This window comes from Mercenaria mercenaria, chromosome 18, assembly GCF_021730395.1.
Source record: "Mercenaria mercenaria strain notata chromosome 18, MADL_Memer_1, whole genome shotgun sequence".
NCBI lineage: Eukaryota > Metazoa > Mollusca > Bivalvia > Venerida > Veneridae > Mercenaria > Mercenaria mercenaria.
The window spans coordinates 23234649-23259777 of record NC_069378.1 but is presented as its reverse complement, the minus strand read 5'-3'; the positions used below and the strand labels follow the sequence as shown (position 1 = coordinate 23259777).

The 25129-nt window shown below is 33.9% G+C and overlaps 1 protein-coding gene across 4 annotated transcripts in view; it reads right to left on the bottom strand.

The window, feature by feature from the left end:
- LOC128550755 (BDNF/NT-3 growth factors receptor-like) overlaps nt 1–25129 on the bottom strand; it is a 178739-nt gene that overhangs the window by 97508 nt on the left and 56102 nt on the right. The window contains exon 1 of one of the 4 annotated variants that reach the window (XM_053530471.1): nt 7315–7482. The exons of the other annotated variants lie outside the window; for them this stretch is intronic. Within the exon in view, the coding sequence (XP_053386446.1) occupies nt 7315–7414 (100 nt within the window). The 5' untranslated portion in view covers nt 7415–7482. Of the gene's footprint in view, nt 1–7314; nt 7483–25129 lie in introns of those variants that run through there. 4 annotated transcript variants of the gene reach the window in all.

The window sequence follows — 25129 nt, the reverse complement described above, 5'->3', positions numbered from 1 at the left end:
AATGAATTTGTTACGTAAAACGTATATGTTTTTAATTTGACAAAGTGTTCCTTTTATTTTCAAAAGAAGAATGATGAAGTGGACGAACATAAAGTAACATTAAATCCAAGAGGCACTGAACACACTAAACTCAACCAGAAAAGCACAGCACACAAAAAACACACACACAAAGAAAAACGATGACCATCTGTACACGAACGCTATAGCTATTATATAATAACAGAATTAACCTTTCCCATTAACAAGAAATCACGGCGAGCATTTAGGATCATTGGATATTCGTCGGCCCTCGTCGTTCCGTCCTTCCGTTGTACTTAATTAATTTGATTTCTTGGTAACCTTAAAATTAAAAAAAAAATCTTATTCAAATTCCAGTACAATGTAAATGGCTTTGTCAGTTATAGGCCAAACTATAACAAAACATCTAGTGTAAGCGCTAGCTAGGGTCCTTTAAGTATCAAAACTTGCTTATACCCCTCATTTACATCTCAAGTTCTAAGACAAATGACTTTGGGTAAAACTGAACCAATATTTCCGTTAAGTGCCTCTATTTTATTAAAACATCCATCTTGTGCAATGCTTACACCCTAGTCACTATCGATAGGATTGTGGGCTTAATCAAGATAGTAAGACGCGAGTTTTGTTCACCTGATTTCGAAAAATACAACACACTTAAGCATGATTCAGTTCCTCCATTTTCTTTTCTATCCCAATACCATCTCATTCATATATAGTAATAAATAAAAAACCAGAAATACCTAAATTATGTGTCCTTACGCTTGTCACAGCACCTTCATTCCTTTGTTTATCCATATGAAATGTAAATGGAATACAAGTAAGATATCTTTAACCTTTCAATTACTGGCCAGATAAGACCGGATTGTGTGGAATGATGTGTAGCTGATTTAACTAAAACGGTTATTTTTCCATTTAGACTTTTATTTCTGCTTCAAATCCTTACCATGTTTGTACAGATTTCATATTTGTATAAAGTTTGTTAATAGTAAATATCTATAATATATATTCTTTACCAGCGCTTCTTGCACCTGATTTAAAAGTATTACTTTTTTGCATAACAGGTCCAGTGTCTTCACCAAAATAAATGTCTTTAATGTATATTCGGTACAGCGATATAGAACTATATGAAATTATTAAAAATGTGGGGTTAAGCTGATTACAAATTGGTAAAAAGGTTAATACAATGTTTAGTATTACCAAGACCATGTAGCAAATTTCATATGGCCTTTTATAAACATTTGAGCCGTAAGATGTTAGTAATATTTGTGTTTTAAGATTCATTCGTAATGAAAATTCTTCCCATAGTTACATGACTACTTAACGAACCATCTGTGGAAAAATAGGATCAATAAAATGTTGATAACATATAAATTAATTTCTTTCATCTTGGTAAATTTAATCATTTAAATCTCGTACAAATTCGAATCCATTTGTCGGCAAACACATAAATGAGCATTAAGGGATATTTAAGGTACTATTCTGGACAAATCACATAGTATACAAAGCATATAAAATTCAATCATGGTCACTAATTGTGGTTGCTGTATTTCTTATTTGGATTACGACTATTCTATAATAACGAATTGAATGAAAACGATGGGTGCACCTGGAGCGCAAATGTCTCCGTTTCTTACCACATATGTATGTCCATTTAGCTGAGATTTGTGCCGTTTATACAAACACTTCTGCACAGTCCGGCGGGGGAAGGAATGTTGTCAGTTTTTGACAATATCGCATCATATATAGTGATTATCGGGAACAAGTAATTAATTAAACACTTTTTATCTAAAGGGATACCTCTTAAAAACAAAGCACGTGTATTTTAATAAAATTATTCGGGCTTGTTTCAGTAAAATCGGCCGGAAACCTAACGCAGCGCAGTTTCGAGTGGGTCGCTACGCAACGCAATCCAGTGGATACTGTTCTGTGTCTTACTTGCCGGGCCTCTCATATAAAATGTCGTCCATGATCTACGTTAACATCATATTTACCATTAATGCACACTTGTTTTTCCTTCTAAAATCAGTTTTCCATTCAACTAGCATTAATTATGGCATTATCTGGAACATTTTCATGTGCCCACAAGTTTGATAATTTGAGATAGTAAAGAAAAAGCATTGCTATAAATGAACGAACAAGTTTTCATTTTCCTTGGAATGATTATTCTCCTTGATGTCAGATTATAAGACTATTTCACTGATCGTAGGTGCAGATGGAAATATCCGGCTCGGGGGTAACTGTTTAAATGGTAACGATGCTCTGTAGAGTTAACGCAAAACAATTACCTGTGTGCCGGATATTGCAATCCATACCTATAACCAGTGATTAATTCCTTTTTTTGTATGCCGTAAAATAAAACGAATGTGTTTCTTTTAAGTACTCCTTTTACTAAAGTAGCATATTTTCATTCATGAGTCATCTTACACGTCGGGTGTAAGACGAGTTTTACCAGCATCGACGAAAACATTGGAACATTCTGTACAGATTTTATTTTTAAGCCAGTCAGTTAAAACATACTCAGACATTTAACTATTACATCAGATAAACCCGGTAAAAAGTTAGTTTTTACCTATTACTTAATCATCAAAACTAAGAAAAGATGATACTGGTGAACGATTTTGATGCGCAAATCCGTTTTTCACCACATATTCCGGAGGCACACTGGTTTCCCCGTTTGTTTATTAGCGACCGTTATGAGAGCTGAAATTAAACTTTATTTGTACCTAGATCTTGTGCTATTTGGTTTGCATTATCTTAATTACTATTGTAACATAAATGTATCTCCTGCTGCCGTAATAGGGATATGAATGTGTTGGATTTTTAAAGAAGAATCACACACAATCATGGTTCTTCTGTGTTTGTTTGCCTGTTGTTCTTGTTAATTAAACAAAGTGCGTTTTCGCTTTGTAATGAAAGCATGTAAACTCGAAATTGTGCGTGGAATGTAACACATCATACAATAATATAATTACACCATTATGCGCTACATGTAATATGAATGCACATTATATGACGTAGTAACTTTGCACACAAACTACAAGTGCCTTGTATTGAAATCGATAGCTGAAGAGAAGAAAATTTAGTTTTGTGTTCCACAGGCGTAGGAGCCGAGGTGGGCGAAGTATAGAAGTTGCGTCCCCCTCCCCCTACAATATTTCAAAATACAGATGTAACTTGCATGCTAATAAAACAGAAATCAAACTATTATATGATTCTATCTCGGCTTCATTTTTTTCTCGTCATTTTCAACGTTCTTGTTTCTCTCTCAAAATAGATACACGCTTCATCAGGCATATGAATGAAAACATGTACAGATCAATGCTTTTTACCATGGATCAGATTTGATTTATTTTGTTCGAACTACTTAAATGCACAATATATCAGTAATGAAATAGCAATGCATTGTTTTATCAAAAACGGTTGTTACCATTTAGACGCAAGATTTGTTTTATTTCTGCTCAAAATCCTTACCATGTTTGTACAGATTTCAAATGTGTTTTAAGTTTGTTAATAGTAAATATCTGTAAATTTAAAGTATATATGAAATGAACGAAATGTAACTATACTGATTTAAAGAGTTAACCCGCTTGTGATTGTTTTGGTACGCTGTTCAGTACCATACGTTAAGTGGTTCTTGTTTTACTTACAAATATTTAGTTGATGATATTGTTTCGATATTCATATTTGCTTTAAGTTGTTATTGTTGTTGTTGTCTTTTTGTGACAATGTCAGCAAAAATATGTTTAATGTTAAGCGAACATAAAAATGTAAAAGTGCAATATATTAGAAATGGCGAGATCAGTATAATGATATGGAACGTTCTAAAGTTATACTGTATGAGGTTCTAATGACTTTTTATGACGGATAGGACTTTGCAAGTAAGACACAGGAGGATTTCCACTTGATTGCGTTGCGTCGGGACCCACTCGAAACTGCGTTGCGCTATGTTTTCGGCCGATTTTTCTGAAACAAACCCTAATAATTCTATGAAAATGCACATGCTTTGTTTAACAGGTAGTAGCCCTTTAGACAAGAAGTGTTTTAATATTTACTTGTTCCCGATAAGCACTATATATGATGCGATATTGTCCAAAACTGACAAACAAATTCCTTCCCCCGCCGGACTGCACAGAAGTGTTTGAATAAACGGCACAAATCTCAGCTAAATGGACATACATATGTTCTAAGAAACGGAGACAATTGCGCTCCAGGTGCACCCATCGTTTTCATTAAATTCGTTATATAGCGGGTAAAAATTCCTTTAAATCATACTTACAAGACGGGACATTTATACAACCGGTCATATTTCTCCATCTGTTCTGCGTAAAATTCACCGCTCATTATTGTAAATTTAAAACGAATTTACTGACGTATTATGAACATGCAAACGAGCTGCATTACAGCAAGACTGGCCAATGCTGAATTGAAATGATTCTCCAACATTTTAACAATCTGTATCTGAAAATATATGAATCATTTAAACATTTGCATAATTAGACATATTTTTACACGCGACTTCATCTGCTGCGCCCGGGCATGATATATTGGGTCTTAAATTCCAGTTAGTTCGTATACTACAAGTATAAGCGTTGGGAGTATTTCGTTTTCAATCTGGATGCCATATCTCGGACAATATTATTTTCAACGAAAAAAAAACAACATGTAAACAGGTGAGCCTTTCATTTTTGACAGATCGTAAATTTAAGAATTTGCAGAAAAAATAACTGAAAAACAGGAAATAAGTAACTATTTATCTTTAAGGTACAGGAATCCAGAATATACAAATTTGAATGTAGAATATTTATTGGCCACAGAAATAATTCGCTACATTTTGTTTGTACACATAATTAACTAAAAGATATTAATGTATGAACTCTTTTCACATTATCGGTTAGCGCAACGTAACCAACTAGTATTTAATCTAGATAGGGAGAATCAATTACGAATATTAAGTTGTAAATAATTAAACACAATATTATACAATCTCAGTACGACGTTTTGAGATTAAGCAAGTGTTTATAAAGTCAGAAGCAAATAAAGGACAAATTGATAATATGTATAATAAATGACGGTATCATAGCGTCACATACGCTTTGATGAAGATGAACTGTATGAGGTCCTAAAATGTTATTGTGATAGGCTTATTTTAGTACAGTATTTGGCTTATTTTCATTCAGATACTCAATGATATGTGTTTTTATAAACAAATATGTGTGATCAGTATAACTGACTGAAATACTGTTAAAACGTGAAGTCCCGAACTCGCTTCTCTCAAAATACCGGCTATACCGAAGCCATTTTTAAGGTCCGTCTCGAATACACGCGCATAAAATATCATTTTTATCTCGAATTTCGTTTATCTCGAACTAAAACGCTCGATCCCTTGGAGTTTGAATTACCGAGTTTCCACTGCATCTTAAACCAGCATAATGAAGAATTTAAAACTGCAATCGTCTGTGGAACAACGGGATCGATCGATAAGATGCTGATTACATACAGATTAACTCCTTTCATCCTGGTAAATCTAATCGTTTAAATCACATTTATATGCTAATCTTATTGTCTACAATCACATTACCGAAACATATAGAGATATTTTAAGATACATAGAAAATAGCACATGCACTGAACCCATATAAATATTGCTAATCGCAATCCTAGACGGGTGTAATTTGCAATGGCTTTTGTTTTATTCATTTACTTTGTAACGTCTAATTTTGCATTAAATTTGCCGTGCTTTGTCGTTGGCTTGCATCAAGTTATCAAACTGGGTGACATTGGTATATGTAACATTTTGATGCTTCATGTTCAATCAACATAAAGCAGTCGTATGTGTACGGAACGAAAAAGGAGACATGTGTGGGATTATCCCTTTCTATTTTACTTTTTATTTATATTCTACTTTCAAATAAATACCTTCAATCCTGCCTGCAATCCGTAAAATGTTGTCGATTTGTATTGCAAACGGTCCTTTCTGTACGTATGTAAATGCAAAGATTTCTCACAAGTCTAATTTTATGAAAGGAGGAAATACAAACTGTAATACATTGCTGCAAGATGTCCGAAATAACTAGGAAATGTGGCGGCACAACCACTCGAACTTGCATTTTAAACTGCCTTTACGTCAAAAAATATTTTCATCCAATTACAGAAAATGAACGAATCTTATAAAAAGACTAAAAAAAGATTAATGTAAATGCTACACACTGAACTATTTATCACAAATAATATCCAAAAATATGGTCAAGAAATGGCCCAATGGTATTTTAAAAATATATAAATGTATGATATATTATTAAAAATTACTGCATACCAATAAAGATTCTAGAATTTTTTTTCATCAGATACTTTTATTCAACTGGTTTTATTTTAATTTACTGTTATTGGTTAAGTATGATAAGCGCAAGGCAAAACGATCCACATACCATTGTCGTCTCTAAAATATATATGTGAACATTCTTACGTTTCTGCAGGGTAAATCTGAAGTAACTATTTCCTGCTTATTAGTTCGAAAAAGTAATTTAATTTTATAAATATTCCTTCGAACACATGCTGCTTCGATGTCAAAGACAAAATTAAATGAGCTCTTTGAGATAAACTAGAAACTGTTTCACTAACTTTACTACCCGACAATAAATGGACATACATTTCATTTGAGTAAAATCTAACTAAATGTCTCTCGATTTATGTCGATAGGTAGAGGAAATGCGAAGACCTACTAGAATAAATTCATTTTAAGCTTCTTCTGCATGTTTGACAAACCGAAAATCATGGCGTTACGTCATCTATCCGCAATACATAGGCTAAAACCTGAACCGGGTATACGGAAAGGAAGAACATCCTACGTATATAATTTGTTTTACCCCATGTGTACATTTGTAAAAAAACGATAAGATTTCGTTCTTTCAATAGATTAAAAATTATAATGTTGATACAAGATCAGATCAGTTTTGCAAGAAATCAGGCACATAAACCTATCTTTTTTATTTGCCTATTTCTTAATTATTCTATCTTACGAAAACTCACGAGTTTAATAGAATTCTACACTGTAGAAAACAATTAATCAAATTGTGCAGAACTTTAATATTCAGGTCAAGTTAAGATCCTAACGTTGTGTTGAAAATTTACTTTCGTTTAAAGACAGACATTGGAGATTTTACTAGACACATATAGATATGAAAACATTCGGTTAATAAAATACCACCGAGTTCATTTTCTGCTTGATACCAAACTGAAAATGACAAAAAAAATTACCTACAAAATAATGCTTCAATAAAAAGTATCTAAAATACTTACCGTAAGCGCCATATTCAAAATCTGAGGCATGTGAACTGTTGTCAGGCAGTGTTAATCCAAAATTACCAAAGTTAATATTTTTCAAACCGGGTATATCCATATTGGCCAGTCTGCTACCTAAGCTATGTCATAAATATTTTTAAATCTTAATTTGTTAGAAATATTCCAAATGTTTTAATTTAAGAAATATTCAATTTGAACCAATTCATTCTTAAATACATATTACAATAGTATATATTAAGTTAACATATTTAAGAGATATAGTCAATCTTAATTCCATTCAAAAGCGCAAGAATTCATCCTCACCATCTATTTTCTATTTTATCCCCTGTTTAACAGTAAAACTATTTATAGACATCACTGTACAAGGCAGAGAAGCAATTCCGTAATCCGCTTTAGGTCATTGCAATAACAATTTAGTAACCACTAAAGACTTCTGATCTGAATCAAAGTTTTCATTTAATCCTCTTGAACATAAACCAGATGATGTTCTTATAAAAATGACGAAAATATCATCCCACTCTCCCCGTTTATATCAAGGAGCTTCCGGCATTAGAGAACTTTTATTACGTAAACTGAATAAAGCAATATAATATCAATACAAACACTCGAATGGAATTTAAAAGACTTTGAAATACTTAACCATATGAACATAAAATTAACAAAAAAAAACAACAATTATTTAGTGACGTTAAAGCTCTTCAGATGCCGGCACAATATAATCTGATGTGAGAAAGTCAATAGAATTCAGTGATATACGTGAAACAACATCTATGTGCGCGTGTACAAATAACGTTTATTTTACAACTACTCCCAAAAAACTTCGTCAGTCTGAATTTTCCAATAAGCAAACATCTTGTGCGTGTTTTTTTTTCGGCACCAACGAGGAAACTTTCACTTTATCAATCCGACTGCCCATAACACTGTATTTATGAATAATTTCCAGCGAACTAGGATTAATGTTCTATGAATACATTTCATTTGATATTGATCCCTTATATTAGAAATTGAGCGCTGAATAATTCAGAACATATGTGATACAGCAGACTACCACTTATTGCAAACTTTCTGTTCACTTTTACAAAAAAAAATTTACTTTACGTGCTAGAAAACATTGACTGTATATGCAGTTAATACATCGAGAGCATAAAAGAAACAAAAATATATGTTGTTTCTTTTTTCTGTTGCGCAAAATGCGCAAGTAATTAAATGAAGACAGATGACAATAGCTAATATGCTGTCAACGAAATAGCAACGACGATGTCGTACATGTACTGACTATTGTTGATAATATTCGATTTTAAAAAGACGATAAAAATGACGATCACTTTGTAGTATTAATGTAAAACAAGACCAGAATATTTATGAAAATGTTAGAATAACGCGACAACTCTAGATCTAAATCATTTAAATCATGTTATAACTCCTATACACTGACGTGATAAATGACGGTAGCAAAGCTATAACAATAAATATTTCATGCAAGCAATATACAATTCTTATTAGAATATAATACTAAATTAATTATTAGAATGAAATCCTTATTTTATAATTTTTAGCTCACCTGTCACATAGTGACAAGGTGAGCTTTTGTGATCGCGCAGCGTCCGTCGTCCGTTCGTGCGTGCGTAAACTTTTGCTTGTGACCACTCTAGAGGCCATATTTTTCATGGAATCTGTATGAAAGTTGGTCTGAATGTTCATCTTGATGATATATAGGTCAAGTTCGAAACTGGGTCAACTGCGGTCAAAAACTAGGTCAGTAGGTGTAAAAATAGAAAAACATTGTGACCTCTCTAGAGGCCATATTTTTGAATGGATCTTCATGAAAATTAATCAGAATGTTTATCTTGATGATATCTAGACCAAGTTTGAAACTGGGTCACATGCCGTTAATAACTAGGTCAGTAGGTCAAATAACACAAAAACTTTGTGACCTCTGTAGAGGCCATATTTTTGATTGGAACTGTATGAAAGTTGGTCTGAGTATTTATCTTGATAATATCTAGGTCAATTTTGAAACTGGGTCAACTGCGATTAAAAACTAGGTCAGTAGGTCTAAAATTAGAAAAACCTTGTGACCTCTCTAGAGGCCATACTTTTCAGTGGATCTTCTTGAAAGTAAGTCAGAATGTTCATCTTGATGATATCTAGATTAAATTTGAAACTTGGTCATGTGTTGCCAATAACTAGGTCAGTAGGTCAAATAATAAAAAAAACATTGTGACCTCTCTAGAGGCCATATTTTTCATGGGATCTGTATGAAAGTTAATCTGAATGTTCATCTTGATGATATCTAGGTCAAGTTGGAAACTGATTCAACTGCATTTAAAAACTAGGTCAGTAGGTCTGAAAATAGAAAAACATTGTGACCTCTCTAGAGGCCATACTTTTGAACGGATCTTCATGAAAATTTGTCAGAATGTTCACCTTGATGATCTCTAGGTCAAGTTTGAAACTGGGTCACATGCTGTTAATAACTAGGTCACTAGGTCAAATAATAAAATAACCTTGTGACCTCTCTAGAGGCCATATTTTTCAATGGATCTTCATGAAAATTGGTTAGAATTTTTATCTTGATGATATCTTGGTCAGGTTCAACACTGGGTCACATGAGCTCAAAAACTAGGTCACAATGTCAAATAATAGAAAAAACGATGTCATACCCGGTTTAAAACTGGGTCATGTGGGGACAGGTGAGCGATTCAGGACCATCATGGTCCTCTTGTTAATTTAATTGAGAATGATCTGGTTTAACCTCAATTTATTCTGTTTCGTATCAAATATAAATATCCTTATTCTATGTGATACTGTGTACTCGTACTATGTATTTTAAGCAATATGTTATTTCATGTGTTTTTTAATATAAAACCTGTAGGAAGTTTTTTTTTTTATTATTGAGATTTTAGATCACAACAACGGAATCCTTGGCTATTAGACTCCATGATTGTTAATAATTTCTTCACACAAAACGACACACTTTTAGGATGTTTACTGCGGAATGATGGCGGTCATGATGATGGTACTGATGATGTTGATAATGGTTTAATCCATGGCAATTACTACCCACGAAAATTAATGAAGTCAAAACAAACTTTTCTTCATGGCAAGATGATGACAGTGATGATGATTGTGATGATAATGGTAATGATAATAAGGAAAATGATATGAGTGACGATACTTTTAATGACAAAACGTCTGGTAATTTTAACACGACTATCATGACACAGAAACTGATGCAGGTTCCTCATTTTTAAAACAGACGCTTTACAGATGACTGTTATATAATGAATAATCATCAGATAGGCAGATGTGAATTTAATAGCAGATAGAATAGCCTTAGTTATAACACACTATGATGTTATCTGAAGTAAAATTATCGAGAGGATTGCTCTAGTAAATTCATTCAGTACTTTGCGTAATGAAATTGTAAGATAGAAATGTGTTCAAACACCTACGATAAATACATAATTAAATTTGAATTTAAATTGCACACCATGTCAAAAAATGCAATTATGTGATGAACACGAAAAATATATTTGTCAGCCTATTCAAAGTTGTGTAGCCACCGAAAGATGTTTAACATTATCAATGGACCTTCCACGGTCGGAACAAATGGGAATTTCCTTGTTTTGGCAGATTCTTGGCAGATAGTAGATAAAAAGCAACTCGTACATTCTATGTAGTTGAAAAAAAACCTCTTAAGCTAATACCTTTGTTTTGACGGATGTGGCACATTTAATAACCCAGTATTAACAGATTCATTTCAGTCCAGCAGAATCTGTTATATATCATGTTGCTTGGTTGCATTCCAAGCTTCTAAAGGCGTTCTGGATTGACTCGTCACAACAACAGTCTTGGGAGCCATTCAATAGTTCTGTACAAAGAAGTTCCGCTAAATTAGGTAATAAGTGGTGCTAGCGGTATTTCAAACTACTTTACCTTTACCCTCCTAAATTTTTAAAATAATGGACTAGTCATTCAATTCAAGCAGTACCATTTATTATTCAAAGGGGTATTTACTCAAAATTTATTGACTGAAAAGCGAACAGTGCAAACCATGATCAGACTGCATGGATGTGCAGACAGACTTTGGTCTGCGCTGGTCGCAATGGCAGAATCACTTGTTGCCAGCAGGCTAAAGGTTAACTTCTCATGAGCATACTAAAATTCGATTCTGCAATTATTTATGTTTCGAAACATCCCTTTTTAGATATTAACCGAATAATTTGTAAATGTTAACATCTGATATCTATAACCAGGTAAAAATCATAATCGTCAAAAATGTCTTGCTAAACTTTGATCAAGTATGTGTGTGTGTGAGTGTGTGTGTTTGTTGTTGTTTTTTTTTTGGGGGGGGGGGGGGGGGGTTGGGGGGGGGTGGAGCGATGTTCGGGTTTAACGTCTTTTTCAACAACTTTTCAGTCATATAAACGACGTTGTCTACTTGGAGCAGTGCTTCCTCACTGGAATATCACGCCGTAGACACGCGGCATGATACCCCATCCAGTCACATTATACTGACACCCCGCTGAACAGTCTTAGCACTACCCTCTTAATGCTGAGCGCCAAGCGAAGCGAGGAAGCTACTAGTCCCATTTTTTCGTCTTTGGTATGACGCGGTCGGGGATCGAACCCACGGCCTTCCGCACTCGAAGCGGGCTCTACCACTATGCTACCGAGGCGGTGGTGGGATTCTTGTTTTTCTTTATACATTTTGAAAAGTAGTTCCAGTCCTATAGGATGACATAGGTATAAGTGTATTTAGTTTACATGGCTGCGTGTATATAGCAATCGGTGCCAGGGTTTGTATTTGTTTCAAGATGACACGAGTAGGTAGTATTAAAAATAAAGATTGTGTGCACTTACCTTGAGTGAGCAGAGAAAAGTACATACAGAAAAGTACATTTGAGCCGCGCCATGACAAAACCAACATAGTGGGTTTGCGACCAGCGTGGATCCGTGCATCCGCGCAGTCTGGTCAGGATCCATGCTGTTCGCTAACAGTTTCTCTAATTGCAATAGGCTTTGAAAGCGAACAGCATGGATCCTGACCAGACTGCGCGGATGCGCAGGCTGGTCTGGATCCATGCTGATCGCAAACCCACTATGTTGGTTTTCCCATGGCGCGGTTCATTTAATTCTTAAGTCTTCACACTCTAGAAGAAACATTTATTGTGAAAAAAAGTTGATGATAAAATTAATCTCAAAAACTCTCAGTTTATATCTAACGTAATTTGAACGAAAGAGAAAATAATGTTGGCATATAGCAACATGAGAGTTTTTCCCTTTATGAAAATTATATTAACAAATCTCGCGGGTAACATCAAATATCTGTGAGTGCATGACATGACAGACACAACTGACAGACTTTCGCTTGTGAAACCACAGTTAAGAATTGAATATCCCATTAAAAGTTTCTCATAGTGTACTCTTTTAAGATGTTTATTTCTGTTAAAATGGTTGGCAAAAACAAATCAAATCACGCAATGAATTGCAGCAATTTATGAATTATCGTCACATTTGTGTGCCATGGTGTTTACTTATAGTTCTTTCAAAGTTAATAGAATGTCTGATAAAGTGATGAATCTGAAAACAATAAGGAAAGTAAGGAGTATCTTGCAAAGTCATGATTCTATAATGCACAGACTGAGAGCGATAAAATATCCTTTATAAATCACAATCACTGCAGATAATATTAGGGTTATAAGATATTAACCTCGGAACGTGGCGTTTCTCGTCTTGTTCTTCTATTCATCATTGTGTTTCCTTTACTTATATAACATATTTGTGACAATGCTTTCCTAGTAATAGTAGTCTATAAATGTGTGGCATTAAGGTTTCATTATATGAGCCGCGCCATGAGAAAACCAACATAGTGGGTTTGCGACCAGCATGGATCCAGACCATGGTCAGGATCCATGCTGTTCGCTTTCAAAGAGTATTGCAATTTCAGAAACTGTTAGCGAACAGCATGGATGCGCGGATGCGCAGGCTGGTCTGGATCCATGCTGGTCGCAAAGCCACTATGTTGATTTTCTCATGGCGCGGCTCATATATTTATTCGCATTTACACAATTTTCAGAATTTTATTTTTCAAAATTATCTATTTTATCTGCTTAGTATATTTATAGATACAATAAATTAAATCGGCAAGTGAACACAAAAACGATCCGTTGCCTTTTAATTGAACATGGCGGATGTGTATTTGTTCAAAATATGAAGATCTTAAAGCAATAATGTGACAAAACCTAACAAAACAATGAGTTTATTTAAACCTTTGGGTCAGGGCCATAGTATATGTGTTGCATATACTTTAAATATCGTACTGAATCCAACACACGAGTCTTCCATATTTACGCAGTTAATAAATTTAATATCTATAAAACTTGGACATTTTGTCCATTATTTGCTTTTTTCCGTTCAGCTTTATATTTTGTTTTAGTATCATGATTAATTCATACACAAAATAATTAACAATACTATAATAATTCATATTGAACGTGCAATAAATATGGTAAACGTAAAACATAGAAAGAAAAATACATTATATTTTTTATCTTAAAGGTTAATCTTGATAAGCTTCATTCAACGGGACAAGAAGGTTACAATCGGGACATCGGGCTACACAAAATGTATACTAAAACAATCATACAATATTCAGTTTGTCAATTAAGTATGTATTCGTCCGTATTGATTGCTTCTTCTTTCCCTGTTTTAATTCGGTGACAATCTCGGAACTGATGAGTAAAATCATACATTAATTGCACTAGAAACACTATTAAACTCTTTTGCAATTTCTCTGCACTCTAAATAAATCTTGGATGTTACATGGGATCTTTTGTTTAAAAGTAAATCAAACTCCAGGTTTTAACAGATAATAAGACATTAAGGGACATATATTTCCGTTGTACTAGCTATCATGCTTAGTTTGAAGAGTATAATTAGTAGACTTATTGTCGAGAAATTCAATATAACTGACACTTGTTGGAAACTGAAGCATGAAGAATGTCACAAGATATTGGTTTCTTTTGGCGATAACTTTTAAAGAAGGATGAATCTGAATGGTTATGAATAAAGAGTTATTTGTGAGTCATGATTACAATGTTTTAGCCATGTAATGAAAATTGAATAACTAGTCTTTTGAAAACAGATGCATTGTTATGAAATTTTTGAAACAGCAAAAATACAGATATTTTAAAAGTGTTTATATGCGAGGGGTAAAGCAATGAGAAAACGTCTTATTGGAAACTTTACACCAGTTGAGCGCGCGTGTGAGAGTGTGTGCGTGCATGCGAGCATGTTTAGGGTTTAGTGTCTTCTTCAACAATTTTTAGTTATATAAACGACGGTTTCTCCTTGCACAATGTCCACATTTATAGTGCTGTCTCATTGGAAAATCACGCCAAAGACACGTGATATGATACCTCTTCGGTAATCTTTTACTGGCTTTGTATGGGAAAAACTGATCACGGTAACTCAAATATAAGAAGTGTTTGAGGAATTGTGTATCGCTGCAAGCTTGCTTGAAAACACTTTACATTTCAATTTGACTTAGATAAAACTGATACCTAATCAGCTGTAAGCCAAATACTTTATCAGTAACTATTCATGATATTTATATAACAACTTTTTATAAATTTGGGATCATTTTGATAGAAAATTGTCATATCTAGTCAGAAGAACTAGGACATTTTAATATTGCAGTTCCTAAACAATATTCACCACTACCATTTCGCGTTTGACCTTTCTGTCGTTTCGCTGTCTGATTAAAAGTTATTTGATAATCATTTTATCTGTTTTAGAAAATCAGGTATAGAAATAATTTAATGTTCATTTCAATTTTTTAAGAAATCATTAATATTTACCAGCCTGCTCAATTCTTGTGCCGTTCCCCGTGTGTCCCCGTGATGTTAAAACTATTCATGTTCCGTTTCTTTGATTACAGTTTCACCACAAAGCTAGTGTTGATGCATTTAACGTCACATCGGCACAATTATAGGTCATATGGCAACCTTTTCAGCTTTTGATGGTGGTTGTAGACCGCAAGGTGCCCCTCCTGCATTATGCCATCACGGACGGGCATCTGGGTAAAACCATCGACCTTCTTTAAGCCAACTGGATGGCTTCCTCACAGGAAGAATTCAGCACCCCGAGTGAGACACGATGAGGGGCAAGTGATTCAAAGTCAGCGACCGTAACCACTTGGCCACGGAGGACTCTGCTATAATTATTGCATATATATGCCATCAATTAATTAATAACCCAATACTATACTTCAGAATTATTTATGACGTGTTAATTTCTAAGGTCTTCATGTGCAATATTTACATATAGTGTTTGTTACATATGATGTCGAAAATCCGTATTTCTACTTTGTGGACACAATCTGTTCAATGCATCCACTTACATAAATATGCCGCACCGAACGTTTCATTCATTTACAAGTTTTTAGAATATATATTTAAAACTGCCACCCTTCAGCGTGTATATGTACTTGTACCTACGATGACCGGACACGGGTAGCAAGACAATAATAAAAAATATTTGATCCAATCAATAAACAATTTGTATTGCAATATAATGCTAATTGAATTATCATAGCACATTCTGATTTCAAAATTGCACTTTGTTTAACCTTTAGCCTGCTGGCGGCAAGTAATTCTGCCTTTGCGCCCAGTGCAGACCAAAATCCAAGCAAGCTGATCATTGTCTGCACTGTTCGCTATTCAGTCAGTAAATTTTCAGCAAACACCCCTTTGAATAATAAATGGTATTGCCCAAATTGAATGATGGACCAGTCCATTTCAGACATTTAGCAGGCTAAGGGTTAAGATATAACCCTCCATTTATTTTGATTCATATTCAAATTGTAAATATTTTAATTTTTGTGATATTATGTATATTCAAAGCTGTTACATGTACTTGTTTCTATGATGACCGGACATGGGTAGCAAGACAATAATAATATATATTTCATGCAAGCACTATACAATTTGTATTGCAGTATAATGCTTAATGAATAATTACAAGCAAATTCTTATTTTATAGTTTCAATTTAATTATGATAAAACCCTCCATTTAGTTAGTTTCATATTTAAAATGTAAATACTCAAATATACGTGATACAGTAACTATGTAATGCAATATGTACTGTGTATTTTACGCAATATGTAATTTCAAAGATAAAACTTGTAAAAAAAAATTCTTAATAGTTTATTTCGTACTGACATATCAACGGAATCCACGGCAATTTGTCTCCACGAATATTAATGATTTCTTTACTCTAGACGACAAAAGATGTTTTCTTCATTGCGAGATGATGACAGTGATGATGATGATGATGATGATGATGATGACCTTCGGTCTCGGTCAAAAACAATCCTGCGGGCTTCTGCAGGCGTTAATACACAAAACAAACGTGTATTGTCGCTATTCTTGCATAAAAAAACATTACACGACGACTAAATGCATTGTTTTCATATGTGATGACTTGACGATTCCGGTACATTTTTTATTTACCATTCTTGTTGTTCTTGGAAACGGTAAACATGTTTTGAATATCCATAACCGGGGCACACATAACAACAACACTACTAAAAGCGTGATTTGAAAGTTTTTGAGCATCTTATTTTTATTTTTAGTTATTACAAACGTTACATTACACATAATTTTGCATATAACTTAAAAATTGATAAACAGGAACACAATTATTTTAAGAATAAAAACTTTACATTCGAATTATTTTGAGTACGAACAAACAGAGTACAGATGAGTACGAAGCTAGTGACTAGCTTTCGAGGTTTATTATATGAATTCTGCGAACAATCAGGTAAAAACAAACAGACTGATACTAACAAAAATCATTAATATAATACCTAAAAACGGGCAATAGCACAAGTTACACGCGATACTTATTTATTCACAGTTATTTACAATAACTGAACAGACGCTTTGTAAAGGGAGTAAACTCTAAGAGAAGCTAGAGCGTACATTGATGGGGGCAGTACGTTTGGGGTTGGAAACTAATACAGCTAAACATACTATGGATTACATTGTATCTATAATGCTACAAGAAGAGGTTATTATGGAAGAAACAAGATGCAGATGCCAAATATCAGTCTGCGCAGAAATACATAAATACGTCCCTGGCAAAGCATTTCAAAAATAAAAACCATGTATTAACAGCACGTGAATTGCCTTGTTTGCACACGATTTTCCTCCCGTTTATACATGGGCGGATCCAGTGAAAAAAGTAGGTTTTATGCAAGAATACTTGTAATGATGAAAACGTTAGTAATTTTAATAGGAAAATCATGACACAGTAACTGCTGCAGGTTCGTCGTTATTTAAAACAGACGCTTTGGAGAAAGGCATGCCTAGCTGATTGTTATATAATGACATAATAATCAGATAGGCAGATGTGAATTTAAAAGCAGATAGAACTACCTTAGTTCTAACACACTATATGTTGTCTGATAAGGAAATACATCAAGAGGATTGTTCTAGTAAATTCATTCAGTACTTTGCTAAATGAAATTGAAAGGCAGAAATATGTTCCAATATCTATGTTTTTAATAAATACAAATACTTGAATTAACATTACATATCCTGCCAAAAATGATTTAAAACACTCACAAATGATATTTATCAGTCTACTTTAAATCATGTAGCCATCAAAAGTTTGTTTAACATTCCCACATGACCTTAAACGGTTGGAACATAAGGAACGGATGAGGGAAATTTTCATTGTTTTGTCAGATTCATAGCAGATGGTATATAAATAGGGTTTTTATAACAGTAGCTCGATCTGGGATGCTGTATTCGGCTCGAGTGGATTTTTACCAGATCGGATCTCACGAGTGTGATCCGACCTTGCAAAATCCACGAGAGTCGAATACAAAATCCCAGATCTAGCTACTGTGTCAGGTCATGCATATTAATGAAAGTAGTCCGGCAGCATACAATACGGAAGGTACAATACGAAATTCAAAAGATTCAATACGGATTTATTCTGCCTGTTCATATTTAAATGTGAAATACAAGCTGATTTTTTTACAGAATTTATGTAGATATATAATGAAAAGGAATTCGTGCATTCTATGTAATTGATAAAACAAAGTTCCTCCTAAGCTACTGCCTTTGCATTGACGGATGTGACACATTTAATAACCCAGTATAAACAGATTCTTTTAAATCTACCGCCTCGGTAACCTAGTGGTAGAGTGCCCACTTCGAGTGTGGGAGGTCATAGGTTCGATCCCTGGCCGCGTCATACTAAAGACGTAAAATGGTACTAGTAGCTTCCTCGCTTGGCGCTCAGCATTAAGAGGATAGTACTAGGACTGGTCAACCCGGTGTCAGTATAATGTGACTGGGTGGGGTATTATGTCACGTGTCTACGGCGTGATATTCCATTGAAGCAGCACTATAAAGGCGGGCATTGTGCTCACTGCTACAAGTAGACACCGTCGTTTATATGACTGAAAGATTGTTGAAAAAGACGTTTAACCCGAACACACATGCACTCATTTCAGTCTAACAGAATCAGCTATATATTATGTTGCTTGATGGCATTTTATGCTGGAATTAACCTTTACAACAACAGTATTTAAGGGTCAAAACGAGCTCTGTACTTTATATCCATGTTACTATTTCTTGAGATTCGGGAGTCATTTAATGGGTCTGTACAACGAAGATTCGCTAAAACAGATGTTTTGGTAGCGATATTTCAAACTACTTAACCTCTCATGAACATACTCAACAAAATTGAATCTGCTATTATTTTATGTTTTCGAAATATCCTGTTTTTAAATATTAATCGTACAATTTATAAATATTAATATCTGATACCTATATCAGGCATGTATAAACATAATCGGCAAAAATGACTTGCTAAACTGTGCTACTAGTAATCAAGTAAGATTTTTGTTTTTCTTTCTACATTTATCTTTATTGAGATCGAGTTGTGGTTCCAGTTCTTTGAGATGAGATAGGTACAAATGTATAATTGAGCCGTGCCATAAGAAAACCAACATAGTGGGTTTGCGACCAGCATGGATCCAGACCAGCCTGCGCATCCGCGCAGTCTGGTCAGGCTCCATGCTGTTCGCTTTTAAAGCCTATTGGAATTGGAGAAACTGTTAGCGAACAGCATGGAGCCTGACCAGACTGCGCGGATGCGCAGGCTGGTCTGGATCCATGCTGGTCGCATACCCACTATGTTGGTTTTCCCATGGCACGGCTCATATAGTTTACATGGCTGTGTATGTACAGTAATCATTACCAGCGTAAAATTATTTGGTTTAAGCTGGTAGTTAGTATTGAAAACAAAGAACGTGTTATTCTAGTAAGTGAGCAGCGAAAAATTCATACTGAAAAGTACATTTAATTCTTAAATCCTCACAGTACTTAAGGGAATCTATTTATTGGGAAAACTAGTTGATTATGAACATTATCTCAAAAACTCTCGTTTTATATCTCTTGTAATTTGAACGAAAGAGGAAATAATGTTGGCATATAATACCATGAGATTTCTTCCCTTCATGAAAATTTTATTACAAAATCTCGCGGGTAACATCAAATATCTGTAAGTACATGACATTGGCAAAGACAACTGACTGACTTCTCTCCTGTAAAACCACAGTTAAGGAATGCATTTTCCCGTTAAAATCTTCTAGTTTACTCATTTAAGAAGTTTACGTCTGGTTGAAATCAAAGTACACAATGAATTGCAGCAATTTATAAATTGTCGTCATATCCGTGTGCAATAGTGTACTGCCGTGAAGGCTGTGGCATTGGAACGTGGCGTTTCTTGTTACATAATTATCCTTGTTTTTTTTTTTCTTGCACTGCATATTTGTGAAACAATGCTTTATTAGTTATAGTAGCCTATAAATGAGTCGCATTAAGGTTTCATTATATATTTATTTGCTTTTACACAATTTTCCATGTTTTTGTTGCGAAATGATACAAATTTAATGCATGAAGCCGCTAGAGAATTAATCTGGTTAATAGCTGACGTGATGTTGGCTCATGCGTATATAATGATATAGAATTACGCATTGTGTCTATCACGCTGCAATTTTAGTCTACAACAAACAGTGGTTAGGATAACATTTATCGGATAATGTGAACACGCGCAAATTTTTTTATTTTTATTTTTACTTATTCAGTTTTTTCTTAATAGAGAAATCATGCAATTACAGTAATTGTTTCTGATAAAGCTTTTTTGAAATCCTAAAAAAGTATTAGTACATTTTTCCTGCAGCGGCGGTAAAAAGTCGTCCCTTACTTGAAGTATATGTTATTATCTGTTCCTGCCGGATCATCGTTTCTGTCTTGTTTGGTTTTATTTTATGCTTCCAAAGGATATGCTATATTTTTGTTTACCGTAAACATTCAAAATAAATATCAGTTTGTAGAAAAGAAAACAAATTTTGCCTTCAAGTTTTAAGTTATTTGTAATACTCGGTCTGATTCAAAATAGTACTATAAGATATATTTGGTTAGCGATAATAAACAACTGTAGACATCATATCTCTTTTTTTATTTGATAAGAAACTCAATTGCTAGAATGAAATTTAAATGGAAACGGGTTGAAATTTGATAATAATTCATGTTTACTGAGTTATGTGACTGTATACATTTTTCACTGAAAGTAACCTTGCTCTTAGCTCGTTTACTAAGACTAAATAACTAGCGTCACGCGAAGATAATGACAATCGTGTGCTATCCTGTAATACTTATTACTCCAATGGCAAAAAAGAAGACCTATCCTTATGAACACGACTGTTTCTGTTTTTCCTTAAATGACATTTTCAAACCATTTTGATAAAACAAATGCTACTGCGTACAATCTGTCTACGAAATAATCATACATGTTGACAATTTATGTCAAAGACAGGTTTTGTGGAGCATCTTTGATTAAAAGCTGATCAAATTAAAACAAAAATTGAAAAGGGATTGTTTCCTGCACGATAATGACGATCAATTAAAAGTTTATTTTTACAATTAGAAAGGAGTGACAGCCTAACAAGACTGAAATAAACAACAGCCATTGCGGAGGAACATCAATAACGATGTTTTTTTCATCTTTAAAGATGAGAGGATCATGTCTGTGAGGAAAAAACTAACGATTCAACAAAGAATATAATGATTTGAAGTGATAACCAAAATGCATGGGACATGAAAACTTTGAAGGAAGAAAGATTTGTTTGCTTTAATTTGACAACATTATACGTTTTCTTACAGACTCTGATTTTCATCATAAAACATCAATAGGTGACCAGATTTTCCAAAAGGAAAATTAATTAAATTTTATTAAATATTTCGAATATTCGAGCAAATTATTCCTGTTTACTTATTATTTGCACCCAGCAACCTTAGTCATGTCCGTCATTGTTGTTCCATTTCACAATTGTTATAAATGCGATTAATGATCCATCTACATTTGTAGTTAAATTGATAAATGCAGTAAATATATTTTTCCATCTAATCAGCTCCTTCTTACTTTCATTACTACAAACATAATCAAGATTTCACAAAGCATTATTATAATATATAAATATAATATTGCATTTCGGACCATTTTGGACAGGATTTACACTTTCTAATACATACATATAAATCGAAATTTCCTGTACTTTACTAAATCATGCCTTGGTCTGTGTTTTCAACATTTTCACTTTGCTACCGAGCATTAGATAACCTGATTTTCACATTCTCAAGTATTTTCACTGCTAAAGTCCGTATGGAAGAGCGTTGAAAATGGAACTCTTTTTTTAAGCTCAGGATTAAAACGACAAATTACTCACAATGGATTCCTGATTTTTGAAGTTGATTCAAAGCCAGCATACGACGTTTATTTCTTGAAACAACATTGTTTATGTGATAATTAGAATATTACATTTGGACAGCCTCAGCACTGACTTTGTTGAGCTGGTTGAATAAAACATATTATATTCGTCAGGCTAGGATTGATTGAGCTGTTGTACCAAAGCCCTTCTTTGGCTTAAAATACATTTGGCTTCAATAGTCTCATAAATGTTTATTTTATGCTAATTGATGAAAGATTAAGTAAGTCATATATCATTCATCGTGATCGATGTAGCTTTGCAGATCTACCGGTACATTTTGAATTTCTTTTTTTCGCGTACACCGGGATGAAAATTATAGTCACGTTTTGTTTGTAATTTCTCGATGCAAATAACTTTACTTCTTAAAAACAACAATTCCATAAAAGAACTTGTGACGTAACAAAACTTCTAACGTCATTAACGTTTAGGCGTGTCTGTGTACCGCGCTGATAAACTTGTCACATCTTTAATCGCGCTACACACTCGTGAAAATATATGAATGGCCATTCCTCATTACTCAGAAAGATATATTTCATATTAGCTTAAAAATAACAACAACAACTATCCTCCACATGCATTTATGTTTATATCGTTATGATTGCGGTTTCTACATTTTACATTGGTTTTGCTTTCGAAGTTAATAGAATGTCTGATAAAGTGATAAATCTGGAAACAATTTGGAAAGTAAATGAGTATCTTGCAAAGTCATAATTGCATGATGTACAGACCTATAGTGATAAAGTAACCTTTACAAATGACAAGCACTGAAGATAATGTAAGGGTTAAAATCTTCCGTTAAAGAAAGTCAGACAGCAGTAATCCTGAAGACAGTTTTCTTCTTGCATTCAAAATTGCAGTCTCCTGTGTATTCACCGATGCTGCGACTCTTCAATTTTCACCCCTAGATGGAGGTGTAAAATGACTCAGGTTTTTTCAGTAGATTTGTGCAGTAATGATTATTTTTCACGTAAAACTAGATTAAAATCAAATCCCTTATATGTTTCAACCTTTTCTTATAAATGTTGTATATTTCTCGATTCAAAAAACGCTTTTGTGCGAAACACACAAAGCTTTGAAATTGATGTGTGTTTGCAGGATAATATAAATGCTATTAGTTCAAATGGAAAGGCTTGTAAAGGAATTAAATAACTAAATAACAATAGGGCTAGTTGGGTATAACTGCAAAACACTATCGAGGAAACAAATATAATATAAATTGTGCTGTGTTTTACTTTCCCTGAATTTATATAACAATCTTAACATGCATCGTGTCCAAATAATCAAAGTTTCAATATTCTTTCTATAAATTTACCATTTAAAAAATCTTTACTATTTCTTTTCAACTGCCGCATGCTATTATAGACACATAAAAGGTAACGCCTGTCAGCAAATCTAATATCGTTTATTCTTGTGAGAATAGCGTAATATCGGGTATTACCGACAATCGTCAGTTATCGACATCCTAATTGTAAGAGTTCATTTAATATGTTAATGCTACAGTCTTTAATATTTTCTGTGACGTGTTTAAGACGTCACAAGTTCTTCTTAAATGTCTGTGAGTCTAAGCGAAACTCCTGCGCACTATCGTTTTACATCAAGATATTGTTCTTACTGACAGGACGTATCTGCACAGCAATATTTGGAAGAGTTATTGCAAGCCGTAAGGCGGATAGTGTTGTCTCCTTTGAAATTGCTTTCGAAAATTTAGTTATTTTCGCGTTTGCAACACGAGGACCGATTGGAAAGATGTTCTTGACAACAATGGGATGCCAAGGATACAGGACAGGATCGGGTGTCGATATCTGCCGACATAAAAACATTGTGTCGGCAGTTTTCGACCCCATTAGAAAATTCATAGTCTAGATTGTTTCTCTAACCTGTCGATTTAGATCTTAAAATGCTTCTTTCAGAACAGAATATATCTTTATTATATACATATATAAATTCTGTAAAAAAATCGGCTTGTATTTCACAAGTAAATATGAACAGGCAGGAAAAATATCCGTATTGTACCTTTTGTATTGTATGTTGCCGGACTACTTTCATTAACGTGCATGACATGATACAGTTCTATATATAGCGTACATGAAAACCTCACTAAGTTCCATTTTAATATCGATAAACATTAAAGATTTCGTTCAGAGGCATATAATAAATGGGCCATTATTATAGTAGCTAGATCTGGGATTTTTTATTTGGCTCTCGTGGATTTTGCAAGGTCGGATCACACTCGGCGCTTGCGCGCCGAGTGTGACCCGATCTGGCACAAATCTACTCAAGCCGAATACAGCATCCCAGATCGAGCTACTGTTATAATAGCCCTATCATATTGAGACTTTTAGAGCTTCCCTTATACGAAACGTAAGTGCGATTGAGCGTTCGACCTAGTTTCTTAGAAAAAGTGACAAGGATTCTGTTTGTCTGTCTGTTTATTAATGCGTCTGTTCGTTTGTCAGTGTAATTGACTGAAAAACATTTTCCGTTGCCTACATTATCAGATCTAGCCTCTGATATAAACTATTGCTGTTACAAAAAAGTAGGTTTACAGACATGTAACTGTGTATGAAAGCTTAACCCTGCTTACTCGAAAAAAAATGCTACGGAACTAAGGTGATTGGACACTTCTTATATATTCTCTACAGTTGTAGACATTGAAAATTGTTGCGTTTCATCCTTTATTGGCTTTAAAATGTTCTACTGACTGTATACTAAGTTTAGAGCTAGCCTAGGTCTACTTGCACGTGTGTATAACATCAAATAAAAAAGCATCGGCCTTATACACACGGCCAGTATACAATATAGCTCTAGCCAAAATTATGAAAAGTCTTAAACATCTTGCAACTTATTATCATTTTTATTTATATATTTTTAAGAGTTATAACTGACTTCCCTTCATCTCGTAGTTTACTCATCGTTTGTCAACATACTTATTTGATTTAAATGTTAGGGTGTCCATA